Raw genomic sequence first — 22,602 nt, forward strand, 5'->3', positions numbered from 1 at the left:
GCGATCGCTAAATTTATTCTAGATTTTGATTTAATTCATTTGGTGGCGTACAGCGTGGGGTTAAGAGGTTCGCAAACCAACAATTTACTGCTTAGTATCGTTTTGTTTTTTTCATTGCCTAGTTGCAATCTCTGTGACAGAACCAAAGCTAACAGCCAGTAGGAGAGCTCCAGTCAGTAATTTGTTTTTTTTCTTTCGTTTTTGTTTTATTTTATCATTATTTTCTCTTACATATTCAATTGGTTTTAATTTCAATGATGCTTTCTTTCATTCAGGATGATTTCGAGAGTGTTGAATGAATCTTTACAGTTCGCTGATTTATTCTAAACTCTGCCCAACTTGCATACCCCGAAAAGCAGTAATAAGCAGACAAAGAGAGAGTATGGCTGATACACAGAGACGACACATGTATAGACGACGACAATGGGTAATCGTTTTCCTGATCGTCCGGAATATTTCGGAGACGATTGTTTTGGACAAGCATCACCAAAAGAACAACAAAATGTAATTCATAATGGTTTCTTTTTCATTTAGTAAATCCTTGCTTCTAAACCTTGCTTTTACTCCCATTCGTTTCGCAGCATACACTCCATTCTATATTACAATCTGCCGTCCACGCTCCGGTGATCAATAAAATTCTGCAGTAACAAAGCGTGAAGCCAGCATTGAAAAGAACATCGTACAATGACATGGTAAACTGAACAAAAACAGTTTTTAATCTCCCACTCAGGGGTTCCTTAGCAAAACAGACATTTAAGCGTCATGAAAACAAACAAGCCACCAGAAACCAACCGATTCTGTGTCCGGTTCCTCAAAAGAATACTTTGACCACGATTGTGTTGAAGCAAATTCGGCCTCGCAAACCACTTCACGCCGATTCGTGTCTCATATGTCGTACAACAAACAGGCTCCAACGGTCCTAATATTAAGCTAATGTCGTCGGCAACGCGCACCATCACCATCACACTCTGACCGGACACACGGTAACCGAATCTGAATCCCTACTCGTTCTTTTAAATTCAAACTGCTCCATTACGCCATTATTTCATAAAACGTCATATCTAGTAAGAAAAAGCCTCACTCATGTCACCACAGAAAGAACTGGGTACGCGACGATCGATATTTCAGTGTGCATTCCTAACTTCACCAAGCGCATCCGCTTTGGCCACGCGTCCCTCAGAGCGTGCGTGGCTTCATTTGAATATTATAAAGGCAGTAAAAAGAATTCTTCAAAAGAAAAAAGGGAAAAAAGGGAAACGAAACCGGTCTCGCCCATTGTGTGACCCGTAGTGTAACGCGGGTAGTTTTGGCTACAGTCGATCGTACGCGAAGCTAATAGTAAAAAGAAACGCAACGTAAAGAAGGACTAAAAGGAAAAATATAATTCATCGATCAAAAACAATAGAATAAAATGAATTCTAAACTCAGTACGTCCCTCGTACGTAATATCTTGTAAATACTATTAGCGTCCCGGTGTCACTAAACTGTGTGCGCTCCGCGTATTTAACTCGGTACGCACTCGGTAGCTGATGAGCTTCACTTTTTACGATGCGACAAACTGTGTCTTACACGCCGTGGCTCGTCGTGCGCCGAATCTCTGGCCCATCTCTGCAAACCGTCCGTATTGACGCGTCCCGCCGTGAGGCCGGCCCTGCCTCATACATGGCCTCTATGATGCTTGCGGTGCTTAGCAGTAGAAGTTATAGTAGTTGTGTAGTAGCAGTAGTAGTTATAGTGTAAATGTAGCAATAGCTTCCTCTTATCCATACAGCGTCCGCGCTGCTGCAAAAGCCGAGAACCCCGAGAGTGATGAGGGCCCCCATTTACCTACGGTTGAATTCCGATTTGATAGCTTTTATGATTTCTTGTTTCGCTTTCGCGATTTCGCTGCGCATTTCGCGCAGAATGTCCTCCTTCAGATTCTCGAGCTCGAGGGCCGTGGGCAGCGAGAAACTATCACCACCATTGATCTGCTGTTGAGAGAAAGAGAGAGGCAGAATTTAAGGGCCACGGTCCCAAAATACGGCCAATCACCATTTCACCAGGCCTTCGAACGAACCTTCAGTATCGTCTCCTCGCTGGCACTGCCAAACCGTTTCCGCGATGGCTTCGGTGATTCGGAGCCACTCAAGCTACTAGTGCCCTGACCGCCACCCGTACTACCGCCTGCGCCTCCGCTGGAGCTACTGCTGCCCAGTTTGTGCGGTAGTGTACTCGATTTTTCCCAAGCTCGCTGGCGTGACCCGGACGCACCGGCGTCCTCGTTGGAGTCCGGCTATGGCAGAGAGTTAAAAAGCCACACAAAACGACACCGATCGATTAGTAAATCGGCCACGACCCTAAAAGCTATCCGAGCTACCAGGCCTGTCAACTTACCTCCTTCTTCTCGGCTTGAGCTCGTCGTCGGGCTAGTGTTTTTGCCATTTCGTCCATCATCGATGCCATACCGGATGACGATCGTCCTAGTAGTGTACAATCAGAGGGCGCGTAGAAAGTGGTACGAAACAGAAATAGTAAGAATTAGTCAAATGGTGGCGCTTTCGTCAAAAAAACAAAACCGAACGAAAGTATATTATAATTATCAATATTTCAATCAAACAGTAGAGATGCTGTAGAGATCCTCAGAACCACCACCGACCGAAGTTAAGTGTCCTGAAAGTGTGAGCGTTGCTTGTCCACTTAATAGACAGTGCCATTCATACATTAGGACATTCACAACTAAACTAGTGGGTAGTGTATTAGTTCTAACGATAATCGAGACTCGTGACGAGCGATACACGATCGTCTAAAGATTGTAAGTATCTTTCAAAACTATCGTTGTAAGTTCTTGTGATGGAAAAGCTGGATGAAACAGAATTTTGGTTCACCAATTCACCGCGACATACGGATAACGCCACGTGGGAGGGCACGGTAAAAATTGGAAATGGGAAAGTTGTGTTCGATTAGTAATGGTGTTAGCAAGATGCAAGTAAGCTAACCTATGGTTCCATAATTACCACTACCTCCGCTCGATGTGCTGCTGCCACTGTTCTCCGTCACGGTGGACGACACGGCATTGCTGCCACCGGCGGGGGCCACGGCACCGGCGGACGAAGCCAACAGGGACGAGGGATTCGCCGGGGCGCTGCCGCTGGCGTTGATAGCAGCCGCCGGCGAACCGCCGCCCTTGTGTGGTGGCGGTTGGCTGCGCTTCAGTTTGGCACTGGCCAGTTGGAGGGCCAACGAATTGATTTCACCCGACTTCGACGAAAGCATGTTCGCACCGGGTGGTGGCGGCGGTGGAGGCGGGGCCGCCGCAATGCCGAGATTCGGTGGCATACTAGGTGGTGCGGGTGGCTAGAAAAGCGGAAAATGAAATGCGCCATTAGCACCGCGAATGGCTCATAGTGCGATTTTCAAGGGCATCGTCGAGTCGTGTGGCGCATTAAACGGGAAAAAAACTGTGTCGAGTTCCTGATTTAGCGGCCAACCAGAGACGTTGGACAAATGGTACCTGTGGAATATTCGACGGGGCCGACATGGGGAAGTTCAGTGGCATCATGGGTGGTGGTGGTGGTGCCGCAACACTCGTCTGTTGCATCTGTGGCGGTGGCTGCATTGACGATTGCATTGGCATCTGGGGAACCTTGAAGAGTGCGCGAAAATGATTATTGATCGTGCAACGCGGGTCAAAGTGAGGTTCTGTGGCCTTACCGGTGGTATACCGTACTGCGGTTGTCCGACCCCGACACCGTACGGACCAGCACCGTTCGGTGGACCGTAGCCATTCGGTGGCAACATCATCGGTGGTGGCGGTGGTTGTTGCGACACTAGCTGCTGCTGCTGTTGGCCAGCGTAGATGGGATTCGGCAAGTTGTTGGTCGCACTCGGGGAGCAGGTGGCCGTCGCGTAGATCGAACCGTTCGACAGATTCGGCGGGAGCTGTTGGATCTGTTGCTGCTGCTGTGGTTGCGGCGGCGGCGGTGGTTGCTGCTGCACCACCGATTGGTTCAGCATTTGTTGGTTTTGATTCGATGCTACGTAGATGGGCTGCGGATATTGTTGCTAAAATTAAACGAAAAACACGGTCATTAAAACGAGCACCGCTAAACCAGAACGAAACACCGAAAACCATTGCAAGCCCCCGGTATCCAAACGTGGCACGACGACTACTCTCAAGCAACCCCCCGGTCACGTGGTCACGAGCAAGTTCGTTTTGCAAGCCCGCCCAATCGACACTCCCAACCTATTTGCAGCGCCACAGGCGTGAGGGGTTCGCAATCGGCAATTCCCTCATTATTATGCTGTTACTCGTTCCACTGTCTCCTGCACTCTTTGTGGTCTATTTGACGAAAAATCGAATCTTTGAGGCATGGATATTTTCAAGGTCACAAACACTTCCCTCACAACGAGACCGCACGCGCCACCCACGGGCAAGCATAAACACAACAGAACGACACCAACAGGAAGTGACGAGTTCGGACAGACAGCTTGTCGATTGTTCAACGTCCGGGGACGCGCGGAAAGTTGTTTCTGGAAAGCTCCAAACGAAAGCGCAGAAATTTCTCGCCTGCTTCGTTTTGCTTCTTTCTTTTCACTTGCACAGCGCGAACAGGAAACGATATTCGAACCCGAGATGGGTCCAAGAAGACCGGGATTGTCCCCGAAATACTCACCGAATTGTTGCCATAGGTAATACTGTTGGTACTGCTGTTGCTCTGCTGTGATGCATAGATCGGTTTCGGTTGCTGCTGTTGTGGCGGTGGCTGCTGTGGTTGCTGTTGTGGGAGCTGCTGCTGTTGCTGCTGTGGTAATACTGGCGGAACCGGTGGTGCACTGTCCCCATCGCGCGGAATTAGGAAGAGAAAAATGAAGCGAAACAATTTGCGATTAGTTTCGAGTCCGACTACCGCCGCCGAGCGAGCGTCACAGAGAGTACTTGATTATTATTGTGTGTACATATATTGTTTCACGGAGGCGATGCGATGATGCGCTGCTTCCGATGATGCTGTGTTTCGGCGCGACACGGCGACTGTAGTACTACTACTGCCACTACTACCACGCTACTCACAAACAAAGCAACCGTTGCCCGATTGTGGGGCGCTCTCGGATGCTGGGACTTAGTGGACAGAGAGTAGGGAGCCTAGCCCCGTGGCCGACGCCGCCATCCGTTTCCTGTTGAAGTGATTTTGTGGCGTGTGCCGTCACTACCGCCGCCGCGTGTGCAACTTGTCAAAATGGTAATGCGGTGGCGGCCCCAACTCGATGGGTAACAAAAAAATCGACAACTCGCGTGTCTCCCCAATTGTTACTATCCATCGTGTAACTCTTGCTCTCTCTCTCTCTGTGTCTCTCACCGCAATCTGTCACTGGAACTGAAGGGAGTGTCATCACGGAATCCTGCTCCGAACCACACCTGAAACCAGGACACTCTGACAATGAGAGAGCCCCCGAAAATCCCGCATGACAGATATTACATCGAACAGAGAGTCGCAGAGAGAGCGCAAAAGTCCAACAGAGAGACAGAGAGAGCTCTTGCAACCTCTTGTGTCGCCAAAGAAAAACAGAGAGCCGAGCTCCAATCGCTGACAACCGGGAACACCAGAACACCCCGTTGACAGGACACTTGGCCCGAGAGCGAGAGGGAGCCATAGGAAAACCGGATCCGAGAAAAACATTGGCCACACACACCGAAGCGGAGCCTTTTAGTGGGTCATCGAAACCGAATGCGCAGCGACCGTCCGATTTTGCGTCCTCCGAAGGCGATGAGGCCTTCTTCCGGGCAAGGCGGATGCTTGGGAATGGGCCGAGCCGGGCCGGGGATTCAGTTGCAGTTGTGGAGAGATGGGAAAATCTGCATTTTTCTCTGCATGCACGCCCCGCGCGAAGAGAGATGGTTCTGCCTCTGCGTGCGCCTCTTGCCCAAGAAGATAAAGTAGAACACGGAAAGCAGCGCACATCCCTTTCGACGAGGGCCACCAGAAAGCCTATAGTAGGGCGTGGTGTAGAGGGACTGCTGAGCACTGGGGACTCGCGGCGTTAGGGGACAGGTGGAATCGGTCATTCTCCTATCGACCCTCGCCCCCCATATCGTTAACCTATTTTACTATTGTTCTAACGATCCGGATACGGACGGCCAATGAGGAGGTTAGGTAAACATTCGGAACCTTTGAAATGTAGTATGGAGCGGTGGGAAAAATTAAATCACACGCGTGTGCAAACAATAGAACATGCTGCCCAGCACAAAGGCCAGCGCGAAAAAGGATGTCAGTTGACAAAATAACGTTCGTGTAGGCATACAAACCACTTTTAATAAACTTTCGAAAGTACTTTAAAAAACACACTTCAGGAATTCGGTTCCATGACATTTCAAACCAATTTAAAATGAAATTAGAAGGTAACTAACATAATGATTGACGATAAACGATAACAACAAAACAACAGTATTGAAGACAATAGTAAATGCTCTGCCGTATCGCCCATTATAAAAAAACGCGTGGTCTTCATCAGGAAAAAGGTGGATTTGCTCGCTGCCGGTTTTGGACACAGCTCATCCGGTAAGAGCCACCACCACAGAGCCAACGGTCACTGGCGCGACTCAAACAACAAAACAAACACAACAATGCGCGGTCCGCGCGAATCAAAGCATAAAGCGACTTGCTGACCTGTCGTGTCACTGATTCCCTCCTTACCACCGCCGTCCGGCCAAATATGGCACCCACTACCAAAAGGCATATGAAACCGCACACGCCGGCGGAACCGGAAGCGAACGTTTATGGCGCAAACGGTCTCCAACACACATAAAGAACCCGACATAGCCGTTCTTGCAGCTGATATGGTGATCGATTGGATAGCGCGCACGAGCGATTCGATTCTGGAAGATGACGCCCGCCGGACGTTAATTAGATGACAATCGATTCATCGTTTCCGGTGGCGAGGGGCCCGGCCCACCGACGTCGCGTGCGCTAGTGAGAGGAGTTTATTTTGTTGAAATCGAAACGATTCTCCATTACGATTGGCGGCCTTGTTGACACCTCCATTCGAAGGCTGGAAGTCGGCGCTACCTATATTTAACCTCCCCGCCTCATCGTTAGGTTCTGGATTTTGTAGAACATTCCAAAAATCGATGACGATTTGTTGAAAAAACAGAAAATAAGAACCATAGGCACCGACAAAACACGGTACACGGAGCAAAGAGAGAGAGCCGGCGGCGGTTCTGCATCAACACAGCCAAAAAGCGGCACCGGTTGGCAGAATTAAGCGAAAAGCTGACGCTCCCCGAAGCAGTTCCCATCGTCATCCGCCGGCGGGACGCGTGGGAATCGCTCGGCGATCTGAGACCCACAACCGCGGCCACTTAAGATTTCTTTCAGCAACACAAAAACTTGGTCAACTAACACCACGCGCCATCGACTAGCTGTCCCCAACGGGGGCGGCGGAGAACGGTGAATAATCTGCCCCGGTTTCGTTTTTTTTCGGTCCAGCAACCGATTCTGGTTAGCGAAAGCAGCTTCAGTTTTGAATGTAGTACTTGTAAGGGTGGCAGAGAGAGAGAGAGAACTTACAAAGGCGCTTACAGGAGTAAAAGGGCTACAAAATATGCTGCTGGCCACCACACGATCGGCCGGCCGCAAAAGCGTTAAATCAATTAATTAACCCATAAGCAGCATGAAATGAACCAATAAACCTAAAACAGAGCGCGCCACCGACGCCGCAGCAGCTATCGATTCCGCGCTGTTTCCAATTATGTTTTTCGAACGAAATCGTTGGGAATCGAATCGCATTAAGAAAACACATAGCATCATAGCTCAAGCATCATCATCGCCATCACCATCATCGCACGGTTCTCGCGCAGTAATTGGATTAATTTCCGTGGATGCTTTCCGTGATTCTTTGTTTGTGGGGAATGACTTTCCTATTTGCTACGCGCTGGTTCACTAAACACTGAATAGAAGTACCTTCGGTGCCCGGTTCCAGCAGGAAGAACTAAATATAAATCTAGTTTAAGGTATATGTAATCGATTCTTTTTAATTACGGACCAAATGAGAGTCGATTTACGCCACAACTTCTTCAAGTGGATTGATTGAGCTGAAATGTTAGTCCAACGTTCGAATCATGTGTCAAAAGAGGCACAATAAAGCTCTTAGTTTAAGTGAACTTGGGAGCAAAACAGAGGTTGCCGAACTAGTAATGATCAGTTCCACACTTGCAACGGCCCCGAATTTAGCGAAACAAGTTGGGAAAGTTGTTGGAAAAAGCAGTTCTTAAAAAAAGATTAAATGAATCACAATGTTTTCCCATGACGGCGCACAGGACAGGAATAGAGCGGTCGAGAAACCGTTTGAGGTCTCCATTCGGGCAGGGTTCTCTTTCTTGTGCCATGTGCCACTATTTTTTAAATAATTCAAAGAAAAGACACTACACACACACATACACGTGCGCGTAGATCGGACTCTTTCCGGTTGTTTAAAAATCGGCGACCACAACTCTTTGGCAACAACAGCAGCAGCGAGAACTCCGGACGAACGCCACCGCGTTTACGCGACTCATTTGGCGCAAGCTAGTCCGGGTGTGTTGGTAGCACACGGGGTTCAGTTCAGTTTAATGTGTTTACGCTTCCATGAATCATGTGGAAAGTTTTGTTTTTCCTGCACGCCCTACACACCCTTTTGCAGCACACAACACACACTTGGGGTCAGCCCGTTCGTGGGCCCCAAAAGACATTTACTCGCACGCACAGGGTTTGCCATCATTTTACGAGAGGGTAAGGCTAGCATTAATCAATACTCTCGCCCACTCTCGGGAGCAACACCCCTTCGACAGCAGCGGGGGGTCATTTCGCATCCCCACAACGCACCCGCAGAGACTCAAACGCGCCTTATGGTTTCCATCTTCCACCAGTACGGGGTCGGTCGCTCACTAGGTTACAACAACAATCATCGCCGGCCGCATCAGTTTACATAACATCCGACCCCTGTACTAGGTCCCTTTCTGGGCGCGGGCATACGGTGGAAAACATTGGAAAAAGTATATCTTCCCCTCAAAACCAGAGGCAGATTCCGTCGTGGCCCATCGAATTCTGGTGCAGCGGTACAAATCGAGGATCAGGAACAAATGCAGCTCAAATGCAGAACTAGAACAATGCTTTTAGTGCAAGCAATAATGGACCTGCGTCGCACTACTGTGGATGGCTGAGTAGTGCTTTAACATCTCGCTAAGTGAACTCTCGTCCCGAAGAAAGCCATAAAGTCAAGGAGTGTGCCCACACTTCCACAATGGGAACGTCACCGCCACGCTAAGGATTGGTTTGAATAAGGTGTAATATCCTGAGCCAAGGAGCGGCGGCCCCGGATTACTCTTGAGCACCGCGGAGCAAGAATTGGAGCGCAGAAATTTAACGCGATTTGCCTACGTCCATCCATCGGTGGAGCACCACAACATGTCGTCGTCCTCGTCACCATTGTCGGTGGTGTGCGACCCATTTTTCTGTTCCCATTCGAAAAGCATTCTAATTTTTTTTGCTTGTGGCCACGCCAAACAAGAAACTGGAGCACGACGAGAGCACCCCGCAGGATTTGTTTGAGATGATATGCATGCGCTTCTGTAGCATCGACGGCGCCTTCCCGGTAGTGTCCTTCTCGTTGCCGGTCCGGGTCGGCGGAGTAGAGCGCTTTAACTAAGCGTGAAACCGGTGCTACGCGCACGAAGAGGAGTCCCCAGGACTCGAGGCTGGGAAAAACGGAAACTGCCACGGGGCGTAAGAGATTTTCCTTGGCACATCATCCATCATATACAGATTGCACCGAGGAAGCGCAGCAGAGTGTGGGGATTTTGTGACCCGCACAAGACGGTGGCACGCGATGCCGCCATTCGATCCAATATTTCAACAATGCCAAACCGCGTTGACAGAGCCGTTTAAAAGCTGTTAGCGTTAGGTGAGTGACATAATGTAAAATAAAGTATTGAAAATCATTTAAATAGGATGATGGCAAAGCAGAGGATCTTTGTACGCTGTCAGCATAGATGGCGCTGACATTTATTATTTTATATTCTGTTGTGCGTTTCGATCAAAGTGACCATGGCTAGTTGTCAAAAGCAGTCTTAGTTTCAAGTGATCATAGAAAAGGCGCTTACCGAGTAGTGTCCGGTCAATCCTGAATCTGGTCAAAAACGGCCAATTAAACCAGCCCCACGGAGCAATCTCAATAATCGTTCTCAAACGGAAGACCGCCTTCTACGATCGAAATCCCGCGCGAACGGTTAAAGTCTCATTAATTTAAATGATAAATAATTGTCCTCCGCTCTTGTCGCTCCGCTTTGCAAAGACACACGGCGGGCGGACCCCGGGAATCGAGGCTAAAAATTGAGGAGGCATCGCGCGCATAATGATGGGTCGCGAAAAGTGGGTTACCCAATCCTTTCAAAAGAAGGCACGAAAAGCACAGCATTTGAATCGAGCGGCCGGAGCATTCAGCCGGCAGGTAAAAGGCGCGAGCCGCGCGTAATGAGTGTCGCTTTTCTTCTACTATTATATCGTCCAGCCCGAAACTGGCCGTCTTCCATTTGCTGTCCCACATTACTATTCACTCCGCCCTCCGCTTCATTCTCTCTAATCCAGATCGCAATTACTCCGTGGAAAAGGTCTTGACTCGCGGTGGTACCAGGAAGTTGTGTGTGCCACGTAGTCTGGAGTTCGTGCGAAAATCAGAGCACTGATTTCGCCCATCAGTCCACCAGAGGGGTATTGGATTGCGCGTTCCCTTGCTAGGGCGATGTCGGTAAAATATCGTGCGATATCTTATCGTACACCGGGAACACCACATCCGACATGCGCCATCAGCAGCCGCCCGTGGTTTCTAGGAGACCGCCACCGCGCGTAAGGCCTTTAATGACTCAAACTGTCAACTCATCAAAGAGACGACCCACGGCGCACAACAAACAGTGTGCAACACGGAATGGCCACAGCAAGTTTGCCACGGATAGCGATAAAAAGGTGGCGACCACCACACCATCGGTCGTGGGGTTTCTTTCTCTACCTACCGGGTGTAATCCAGGAATTCGCGTATGAGTAAGCGCCGCCGCGAGGCAAATAAGTAGCCACGAGGTGATTAGTAGACACACATAGACGCGCGAAGGAAACGGCCGATTACGGTCGGTGACGAATGCATATGATTACAACCTGCACAGCACGGAGGGGAAGTGTCTCCGGTGGGTTATAAATAAAATACCTTCGCCGTAGCTTCGAGCACACAAGAGAGATAGTCAGAACCAAGAATGCAATAAGCAAACAAGTTATGCAAAATAAACATACAAAATGCTAAAGACAAGTAGAAGTGGAAACAACAATAAAGTAAACCACTATTTGAAGAAAAGGAAAACCCCCTGCAAACAATAAATTGAAATTAATTAAAAAAGTTAAATGTAGACAGCGATCAAATGTTCGAACAAAATAAATGAAGAACAGAATAAATTGTGACGTTAATCAAACAACTTAAAGCCACCCTTTTGCTTAGGAATGTTGACCTTCTTGGGCTTGATGATCATCAATATTAATGTGTGTTTTAAACTAAACACACTTTACCAATTTTATTTGAAAGCAAACACAAAAAAAGATGGAAAGAAGAGACCATTTTCCGCGTCTGCTGGAATCAGCGGCTCGTTGCCTTTTCCGCGATGGTAAATAAACCGCGGTTCTCTACGGCTCTACGGCGGAGAACCGGGGACACGACTTTGCGCAACTTAAACCCGAGTAGCAAAGAGAAGGGTCATTATTCTACTCTACATTTTCTCGAAAGCCCCGTGTCTCGGCCGAGGTTACATTGTAAAACAGCTGTTTATTTCCACGGCGGTGACACCGCCTCGCCTCGGACAGCAGCACTAGGAACACCGCGCAACGAAATTCACAGTAGCCGCACGGACACAAAAAAAGAAACTCCGCAAATAAGAACTTCATCAGCGACCGGTGCAAGCGAAAAAAGAAAAGCCAGCTCGTTTTCCAGTGCGTTGTTTCACCACCGACCGGGCACCCGGTGGCCAAGAGTTCATTACGTCCACTTAAGTGGTCCACTTCCGGTGTCGGTCGGTCAAGGCAGGGTCGCGCGGAGTGTGTGCGGGTGGGAGAAAATCCCGCTTCACTTCTCGTCGACGTCGACGACGGCCTGCACTTGACGGCCACCAAAATGCAGCGGAAAAGACCACAAGCAAACAAACAGTGCATCCAGCAGCAGCAGCAGCAGCAGCATTGGTGGAGACCTCCTTTTGTGTAAGAGGTCCCTCTCAGGTGCAGCAGCATTAATCTTGCAAAATTTAGTGCACAAAACACTCGGCGAGCCTTGCGTAGCTCTTCAGCGACCGGGGGACGGCCATCATCCGGTCCGGGGCCCGAGCCAAGCATGCTAATGAAATGCTGAATTGGTAATAACGTAGGAAACTGTTGGCGTGAAGGTTCCTGTTCCGTCACACGCTACATTACACATTAAGCTCCCTCGGTGGGGCGGCCCAACCAATATTCAGATGCTTAAAATATGTATGATAACTTAATTCTGTGTACTTCCCAAATGGCAACAGTATTTTATGAACTCTCACTGTGCCCCCAGTGGTCACTCTTCACGTAAACGGTCAGCGAGAAGGAGTGTTGCGGCCGGGTTGCGGCTAGGGCTCCTCTCCTTTTTAACCTTGTTAGAGAGAAAATAAGAAATCTTCAAAGTAAACGAGAGTTGTCGTCGCCGTGTCGAGACGACCACCCCCCAAGGGAGACCCGGAAGCAGCAACCCGCCCGCCGACGAGGAGTGTTCCGGTGAATCTGTGTCAACGCCGCATCTTTTACGCAATTGTTTCTGTTGTGCCCCCGATCCTCGCTCTCTCTTTCCCTGTGGCCTCACCCTGAGTGTACGGTATGAGGGCCACTTCCATCTTAATTGTGATGCCGTGGCCGGACGAAGAATGAAAGCTTAACTTTGTTCTTGTTATGTGGCTTCTGTGGTTTTATTTTCCCTCCTTGTGGTCGCCGCCGCAACTCGTTAGTTTGTCGCGTCGTGATGAATCATTCCGCCGGGACTGGGTGGTCGTTTATCGTCGACCGTCGTTTGATGATGAGAGAATTCATAAATTATGTTCTGGTTGACCCGCGGTGTACTAGAAGTGCGGTTGGGTACGCGCTCACTTTTTCCGTTAATTATGCTCGGGGGCAAGAAAGAGGGTCATACAGGCCCTCAGTGTGACCTCTCCAGTGAAAAGCTGGGTCAACAGGCAGGAAACGCTTCGATGAGACCCGCTCTCTACGCTACGTTTCCTCGTTCACGCAGTAAATCTAATCTCCGGTCGATCGATTACGCGATGCGTTGCTTAATAGACACAATCTTTAAATCACAAACCCGTCGCTGAATGTCAGGTTGTAAATTTAATTACCGAAAAACCCGCGAAACGACGCTGTGATGCCATCGCACAGCCCGGCATGGTAATGGCTCATTAAATCATCAGCATTCTCGCCGTGTTTTTCATCGCGCCCCATAACCACCTTATATTGTTCCGCGAACCATCCACGTTTCGCCCTTCACACGGGGCACGTATTCTGGAAGATTATCTTAAGCGCCTTGTGCATAACAACATACCGGGGCCGGCAGCCGCCCTGCACCACAGGCCACGTTTCGCGATATTAATTACCGTCTTTTTACATAAACCCTTTCGTGTCGAGGCTCCGGACCGGGAGAGTGAAAGCATAAGAAACTGCAAGCCCCGGCACGGGTTTTATCGGCCAAACATTCTTCTACATTCCGCCATTGCGAGCTGTTTCCTTGAGAAAAAAATGCTACTCCACGTTACGCGGTAGCGACCCAAACCTGTGGAGTCCAATTATTGGCGCAATTCGAAGATTGGCTTTCACAAAAGGCGCGATCTATACGATCCTCATAGGATCGCATCAAATGGCGTGTCTGGTACGCGATCTCTCTATTAAGATACCATGCGCGGTCGTCATCCCTTCGTTGCTGAACGACTTCCTGAAAGTCTTTCCCACACACCTATCAAAACATAACACTTCCCACTTGGTGCTCCGTAAATAAACACGCGACGGGCGTTACTTCCCCACACGGCTAACGGTGCGTGCGTTATGCCGATCGCTCTCCGGGAGTAAGATCATTTATCGCACATTTGTTATTGTTTTTTGTTTTCGTTTGCCAACCCTTTTTTTCGCGCGCGCGCATACTTTATTCAACGAGGTGATAGTGATGATCGAATGATCGGTTCTCGATATGCACCGCAGTAGTGCCTGCAAAAATTATACTCAAACTGCGCACCTTGAACCGCGGGCAAACTCCCAATTAACAACTTGTTGAAATAAAGCGCCAAGGACAAAACCCCGTCTACGATCGCAGCGCGTTAGTACGATCCACTCGTTGGGCGAAAGTACGCACGCATTACGAGCTAATTTTTCAATCAACACGGGCTTCGGAAGCAGTGAAGAGGATAGCGACCGACCGAGCGCGTGTGTCTGCCATCATCATCAACGCCATTACAGAGCGTGGGACAAATTTGTAACAAGCTCCATCTCGGACCCTTCTATAGAACGTTCTTAAACCATCCTCCTTCTGAGCTGACTGATCCACCCCAAAAACGCATTCCATTTGTTCGCCCGAACCCACCCGAACAGGCAGGCGTTCACAGCTGTTGGTCCCCGTGCGATGTCGACGGTTAAAAATCGATCTCTCTCGCGTGTGCCCCGCGAGTTTGATCAATCAAAATGTCCGCCGGACGACTGATTGACGGTAATTTAATTTCGGTCCCAATCCATCGACCAACAAACACCGCACCGCACGGCGTTCGAAGAAACGCTTATGAAATCACCGTTTGCTTGGGGTGGTGACCACGCCGCCACGCGCAGCAGCAAATGTGTTGTAATGGGAGCGAACGCGAAACATGACCCGGGCCCGTGCCCGGCCCCGGCTAATGATGCATCAAAAGAAGCAAAGAAAGACGACCCGTGGGGGGATGATGCCTTTTCCGGTGCATTAGACGGAGCTCCAAAAATGCTGTGAGAAATCCCGGACCGAGAGGGGGCTGAATCATGGGCCCGCCTTCTTCGGTTCACATCTCTTTGTTGGCCCCGCGGTACAATTATGTGCACGGCCACGACGGCGGCCCCTGGAAACATCGAGAGCAATCGGCGTGTGTTCCGTGGCGTACTTTCAAGCATGTGAGCATGAAGCGAAAGTATGTCTGTGAGGGGGGTCACCGAGTGCAGAAAACTAGACCAGATATTCCATTGCGATCTGCACCAGGAAGTGTGTGGAAGGTTCGTTCCCAACATGTCATATTTCACGCAGCACCGCGGCACACACGTTAAGGTTGGTAGGCTGCCTCCCCTTGTACCGGCCGGTCGCGATTGCCTTCCGGTTCCTGTCCTCACGCGCCTCGCGCTAGGGAGTGCAATTGCAGTTTCCTTTCGCGTGGATGCACCGACGACACACCGTGGATGGTGACTCATCTTTCGGTCCCCGTTGGACGTGTCCAACGATGTGGTTGAGGAATACGAAATAGATATTGCTATTTGCATAGAATGGTGGCAATGGAGGCGCGCATTAATTTGTGAGCCGTAAGCGCGCGAGGTCATAAATTACTGATTGGCATTCCTCGCTAATGGAGAGTGTGTTAATTTTGAGCGCATTTTCCGTTTAATTTGCACCATATCAGGTGTTGTCCGGTCGCAGGAGAATAGCGTGCCGGCACACTCTTCGTTGCTTCTGCTGTGACCAATTCTCCTCGGGGAGCACACCTCACAGCGATCATCAATTTCGCACAGTCCTCTAGGGGGAATTCCCAAGTGTCACCCCGAAAGGCTACAATGAAAAAATAATGAAAACATATTAAATAACTTATCAAACTTCCCGACCCCGCACGTTCAGTAGACACGAACCCAGGAAACAGAAGCGGAGCAGCAACAACAAAAGATACCGATGACCATGAAAAATCGGCGGAAAAAGCTATCGGGCTGCGTATGTGTTTAGCATAACCAGGTTACGATGCCACAACATAATAACACAGCGGCAACACGCGCCACCGGCCACGAAGCCCGCCCTCGGAGAGATAGAGAGAGCGAGCGAAAAAGCATCGAAAACGATGTTGATTAGATGCGCGAACGCGAACACGCAGCCATACGCATCGTCGAATCGGGCGAAAGAGAGTAAAATGTGGGTGGCTGTTGTGGGGTTGCAAATTGAATTACTTTGCCCGGGGAAGGGGTTGCGTAGTGGATTGGAGGTGCTTGGTGGTGATCGCCACGCCACTGGACTGTGGCGATCGGTATCGCTGGCGCGAGCGCGCGCGCGCAAAATAAAATAATTCACTTGGCCACTGGCGTTGGCGTTGGTGCGTGTTATGCGCGGCGGGTACGAAGATCGCGATCTTCTTCTTCTGCTGTGTTGGCAACATGGTCCAGCATCCATGCTGCTGCGTAGGCCATTTAAATTGTTCCACTATTTTGCGCCAAACGCAACAAGCCGCGAGGAGGATTGTGTTTGGTAACACAGGCTAGATTGATTTTTTTATGGAACTGAGATCGTCTGATTCCTTAAGGTCGTGACGCACAGATCGTTAAAATGAACTACAAAAAACCGGCTGATGACTCGTCGTGACCGATCCCCGTCCGTTGTGTGCCCAACGCAATTAATTGTAAGCATTTTATTAGAGCTGACCAACCAAACCTCTAACGGAACTGCCACGGAATCGAGAATAGAAAGAATAGTTGTGCCATAGACCAGACCGACAGAGAGAGGCTAAATAACTACTTCCGTCTGCGATAGGACACCAGCGACCGAGGAAGCATCTTTATCTAATTTAGCAGCACAGGGACAACCCACTTGACTCGCTCTCTCAATCTCGTTCTCTCTTCAACGATCAGTTCTGGATTAGTTCTGACGAGCCCTTCTTCCTTCCGGGGCGCGGAGAGGCTTCTGTCAAGGGCCTGTGCAAAGGAACCGAGTTCGATGGACACTTACGCCCCACAGCGGCGCCCTCGGATATCGGTATCGCCCCCCGGTGGCATCAGTTTGACGAACGACTATCTATCGTAAGACAATCGGGCGCCCGTAAGAAGTCGCCACCAAGTCGAATGACTCGAGACTCGGGCTCGGGCGACTTCCCTGTGCCCTGTGTTCTGCCAAGAAATCATCCATCAGGAAGGCCCGGACCGACCGTGCCACTCCAGCAGGGAGCGCCAGCCGTGATAAGGGAGAAAGTTCAACGAACCCACTTCACTCTGCGGGTGCGCTTCTGGGTTTTTTTTTATCTTTCCTCCGCTTTTTTTCCCTGTTGCTTCTATTCTTGTTTCAATTCCAATTCGTCTTTCAATCTATAAACCGTGCCCCACTGAAGTGGTGGTGCACGAAATCCACCAAGGGCTGGCTGATAAGGCCTCGTTGCCGTTGAGCAGCGCGCGGGCGAACGAAACGGTTCCTATCGCCATCAATGGAAGAAGAGAGCCGCAGCATTATGCAGCAGACCGACCGAAGGGGCGAACAAAATGCATCCTTGATGCTGAGCGCCCCGTGCAGCGTTGCCGAGCAATAACGTTGCGTCTAGGACCTGACGTCGGCAGTGGCCGCCGACCGGACCCACTTGTGTGACACAACAAATTTCCAATTTATTTCTCTTGTTTCGTTGACCATTCACAATAGAGTGGCGCTGTGCAGGAATGCAATTGAGGGTCCCTTCAACAACCTGCTCGTCTAGACCAGCGGCAGGCCAGACAAGCGGTCCCCTGATTGATGTCTCAGTAATCGCCGACAGAAAAGTGCCACTTAGTGTCCATTTCCTATCCAGGACATCAGAAGACAAGTTGACACTTTTTATATTAATCTCTCTCTCTCTACGCCGACGAAATCTAGACCAATCCACCCAGAACACTGGAGGTACGATGTGCCGGAGTCGGATTCTCAGCCACAAATTAAACCCTTCCCGCAACTTAAACGCTGACGCGTGAACAACACACTCTGATCACTTTGTAAAACGCAGATCGTTGCACAAATTAAGCTCGAGCGCTCAGCTCAAGAGATCGAGAGAGAAAGAGAGAGAGAGAGAGCAGGCGCGAGTAAGTGATTGTAACAATAAACAACAAAAAAGAAAAGAAACAACACACAACAATAATGGCCTTTCTAGACCTCAATTTCCATAATTGAAGACAACGGCGCACTGATATGTAGCCGCCGCCAACGCCGCTTTCGGAGCGCGGAGCTTCATCATCATGAAGGGAAAGCGCAAAAAGGCAGATCGCCGTGGCCACCGCCCCTGGGGCCGCAGACAAGGGCCGGCCGTGGACCGTACCGAAGGCCGATGATTTTTGCACAAATAAAACGATTACATTCTCGGTGCTCCCCATTCGGGGAGGCCCCGTCTACCGGTTGCGCCAAGGATTGTTCCGGTTCCGGTTGAGATGATGATACGTGATATTGTGGTGTGGTGGCCGCGTCATCAGCCGCCCCGGGTGCGATTATTGGTGCAATTGAGCATCCAACAATGTGCAGCGCGCCAAAGTAAGTGGCTGCCCAGCCCAGTCCAGCTCTCGGCCCAGCCCGTTTGGCCACAGCTGAACGCGTTGTGATCCGATCCGCATTCCGAACCGTTCGGAAAACAACATCGCATCTAATGTCTCTTGTTTCGTTAAAATCTTTCTCCATTTTTTTGTAATAAAACTCGGAAAACTTATCGTTGCCTTGCCGGAGGCGTCTCAGGATGGCGAACATTGCACCAAAAGTGCATGATATTGCAGCCGAGGCGCGGTATGGTAGGAACGAAACAGGAATGCTATCGGAATCGGAAAGATGCATTCTTCGCCGGAACGAGCATCCGGAGCTGGCGCAGTGCGCGATCGCCATTAGACCATCCGTGTTTGAGACCAAACTTCACGTACTCGACCGGCCGCTAACGATGGCGACGACGGGCGGAAACGGAACTCTCTCGCCACACCACCTGGCCCCCCCTCACCGGTCAGTCAGCCAGCAGGCAGGAAAGCAGGCATGCATCTGCATGTAACCGATATGCCCCTCGGTTGAGGACGAGAGAGTGACGGGAATGTTAAGCACCGGAGAGCAAAACGCCAGCCAGCCGGCCGTGTGTGCGTGATGGAACGGAAAGGAATGATGACGACGACGCGAATGGCGAATGGGCAGGCCAGAAAAGTTGGCACAGGAATTTGCTGCCCCGTGAGCAACCGGAATATTCCCGGATTCCAGGATGGAGCCACACCCCGGCCGCAGGAAAGATTCCGAATTTTTGGTTTAGTTGATTCCACCAACAACAATCTGCCAGTCGGTTGTTCTAAATTGTGAATTAATTCGCTGGCGTTGGGGATCTCCCTCAAATCAGTGGAACTCCGTTTTTTGAATAATCGCCACCCGGAAGTGACAAACATCAATCATTTCGGTGCTTCACCGGTCAGGGTCCTTCCCTGGACTCACCTATTCGTACGGTGATGGGTCTGCTGCTGCTGCTGCTGTTGCGTGGCTTGCGATGGCAACGTTTGGGACGTGGGCGTCTGTGGGGACAGGATGCCACCGCCCGGACCCGGTATCGTGTTGGGTGGTGGCTGTGGAGGACCCACCCCCGGTGGTTGGCTGGTCATTTGCTGCTGCTGCTGCATGATGGCCGCATCCTCGCGCGTCATCGTGCGATAGCCCATGTCCTCCTCGTACGCCGCCATCTGGTTCGGGTTCGGATTGGTCGTCTGCATGGCCGACGGTGGCGGGACCCGTCCACTCAGCACCTAAGGTAAGGAGCAGAGATATTTTATCGCAAAAATGTTGCACAGAATGAAACATCAATTAACTTACGTCGAGCGCATGCATCATGGCGCGGGCGAACGCTTCCGCATCCTGTGGGCTGGAAAAGTTCAGCCCGTAGACGAACTTGGAGTCGCGCCACTGGTGGAACGTGGCGGTGGCCTGATTGTACTTCAGGCCCTTGATGATCGCACAGTTGATGACCACCTCGTGGTCCTGCAGCTTCCGGCCGACCACGCGGAACGTGTTGTTTTGCTGGTGGTAAAAGATCTGCACCTTGCTGAGGCCGGACGAGCTGCCCGATGGGATCCACTTCTTCTGCACGTCATCGTACACCATGACCGAGGCCCGGGCCCCGATGATACTTTGCTCGCTAGAAAATGGCACCGAAAAAAACGTATAAGTTAGCGCCTTGAAACTCAAATCATATCTCTTCATTTGCTCCTCGGTATGAAGAACTAACAGCACGAAAGTAATTGAGACAGTCGGTGCGTGTGCGAAAAGGAAAACAAATAACAATAAATTAAGGGCTATTAAAGGAATAACCTAACGAGGGGTGCATTTTTGGGTGTTATTTCATTTCCGGGTACAGAGCAACGCGAAGGGCCTTTAAGGGTCGTGGTCCTCTGTGTCGTCCCGACGCGTTCACGGGCGACACTCCGACGCCCGCCCTTTCTGCAGGGGACCATCATATGCATGCGTCATGCAATGCAGAATTTTTTGTGCCCTTTTGTGCCCGGGCACACTCACGCTCGATCGATTTCCTCTTGCTTGAAGGTAATTGGTTTTTACTGTCAAGGACAGCAAACGAGCGGGCCCACACCGCCGGTCGTGGTCGCGCGCCCTTCTCTCGTGATCTTCGGAAACTTGCTGTCGCGCAAATTACAAATATGTCGGAGCCGACCAGTCTGAACTCTTCTATTCGGAGGGGACCACGTTGGTTCGTGTGCCCGCGCAATGAACTACTATTGTTTTCGCCACATGGCGAATCGGCGTGGAAACGGGTTCGCTTCCAGAAAGGGTGTAACAGGGCTTAGTAGGGGCCATTTGTTTGCACAAGCGCCGGAAAAACAGGACGAATATAGCAAATTATTATTTCGAAAATTAGCACAGAGTAAAGAGAGTGCTAAACCCGCCAAGCGCAGTGTTCAAAAGTTTTGTGATAGTTATGCTTCCACCACAATAAAAAGCGATTCTAGCACAGGATATAATGATCGCAAATCATTTTCCAAGACCCTTTTTTCTTGTTTCATTATTTTAATTGTTATAGTAGTTAAAGTATTTGTTGTTATAAAGCCTGTCCCATCTAGAATCCGGAAAAGTTGTATGTCTTCTAGCCACGCTTCTGGTGGTCGGATTTCAAATATTTCGACAGCTATGTCTTTAGTAAACATTCAACTTTCAGTGCTGAAAGTATCATCTTGATACGAGATCGAAAAATTCACAGATCGGTACGGGGAGATGTCCCTTCCAAGTTCAAATTTTTATTCGCCATTAAATTTGCACAAAAATTAATAATATGACAAGGAATTTGCACCTGTGGACGGAAATCAAGGTTTTCATCACAAACACGACGATGAACTCAATGCTGTATAAGAAAGAGTTCCTCGAAAAACGAGTTCTATCAAAAAACGACGACCAGAAGATTGTGCAGAAAATGATGGCGCGCATTCCACAGAAAGTTGGCGATTTCATCCGACGACTAACAAAAAAAATTTATTAAATTTTTCTCTTAAAGTGCAATAAAATACCATCATTTTGACCCCTTGACATTTCCTATGTCAAACCAACCCCGAGATACAGCTAATTCAATTGTTCCAAATTGTAAGAGGGACAGGCTTTAGTATTGTAGAGTAATATTGTTATATTACAAACAAAAACCAAATTAGAGAGGCAAAGGTACGCCAATGGATTAAATTAAAACACTCAAAATCTCGCATCGCATTCAGTTATGCTCCGAAACTTACCACATCATTTTACGCCGTTTTTGTTAATCGTCCCTTTTTCTGTGTCTCTAATTCCGGGGTGGTCGCGTCGCTCGTAGGCCGATCCTTCGCGCGCCCTATATCCTGCGGCCTTCTCGCACGACACAACAGCTGACACACAAGAGGAGGCGCTTGTTTGCTGATGATGAGCAGGCCGTGCTTTCGTCGCTTCTCTGTCTCTACACGCTTTATTTGCGCCGTTTGATGGTGGTAGTAGCGATGCACTACACGCAGCCGGCTCCTCAGTCGTCCCGAAACCCTGTTCGCACACAATATGCAGCGCCGCGATCTGCTGCTTCAAATGCAGCGCTCTGCTTCGTTATCCTGCCGCACACACATGGGAACACCACTGTCGGCGCACGCACGCACTCACACTCACTCGCTCAATTGCTATGAAATTAGTGCAAAGTGGCGTTTTGCTTTCTTGCCAAACAACGCGCGACAAGGCTGACGCGATTTCTTTGGCAATCTATCAGCGAACCGCTCCTTTGCGCGATCCTCAAGGATGTTTGGCAGCTGCCCCCGAGAGATGTTTCATTTTCCTTTTCCACCTACTTTTGCCACTGTTTGTCACGCACACAAGCACACGAGGCAACGCACCTAGGTTGCACCTTTACCGCTGACTGACACTCGCAATACGCTGCACAACACAAAGGACACCCTTTGCTGGAATGGAATATAGCTCATTTAGCTTATACTGTCCACTGCACGATTCCAAAACAATTCACGAAACAATATTGTAAAGAAGAGAACGAAGGAAAATGTGAAGATGAAATCAATTCGCGATTGAAATGGAAATACACTTGGGACACACTCGTTCACAAACACGGAAAAGGGTATCCTTTCGTGTGTACCGACGTACACACAT

The 22,602-nt window shown here is 49.7% G+C and overlaps 1 protein-coding gene across 1 annotated transcript; it reads right to left on the bottom strand.

Annotated features, from left to right (window-relative positions):
* Positions 1 to 1,530: 1,530 nt before the first annotated feature.
* On the bottom strand, positions 1,531 to 21,724 carry LOC131216125 (protein enabled-like). The gene is made up of 10 exons (XM_058210537.1): positions 21,717 to 21,724; positions 19,801 to 20,122; positions 19,429 to 19,733; positions 4,656 to 4,815; positions 3,694 to 4,044; positions 3,494 to 3,625; positions 2,979 to 3,336; positions 2,377 to 2,462; positions 2,060 to 2,275; positions 1,531 to 1,973 (listed from the first exon to the last, which is right to left on the bottom strand). The coding sequence occupies exons 1-10, from the start codon at positions 21,722 to 21,724 to the stop codon at positions 1,824 to 1,826; spliced, it is 2,088 nt and encodes a 695-aa protein (XP_058066520.1). The 3' UTR covers positions 1,531 to 1,823.
* Positions 21,725 to 22,602: the final 878 nt, after the last annotated feature.

The sequence above is a fragment of the Anopheles bellator genome, chromosome 1 (assembly GCF_943735745.2).
Source record: "Anopheles bellator chromosome 1, idAnoBellAS_SP24_06.2, whole genome shotgun sequence".
NCBI classification, from domain to species: domain Eukaryota; kingdom Metazoa; phylum Arthropoda; class Insecta; order Diptera; family Culicidae; genus Anopheles; species Anopheles bellator.

Excerpts from the sequence above, each read along its gene's own strand:
- LOC131216125 (XM_058210537.1), bottom strand. Across the intron at positions 2,463-2,978 it reads TGGTAATTATGGAACCATAG|GACGATCGTCATCCGGTATG; the intron begins GTTAGCTTACTT and ends GTACACTACTAG. Across the intron at positions 2,276-2,376 it reads CTCAAGCCGAGAAGAAGGAG|CCGGACTCCAACGAGGACGC; the intron begins GTAAGTTGACAG and ends TCTCTGCCATAG.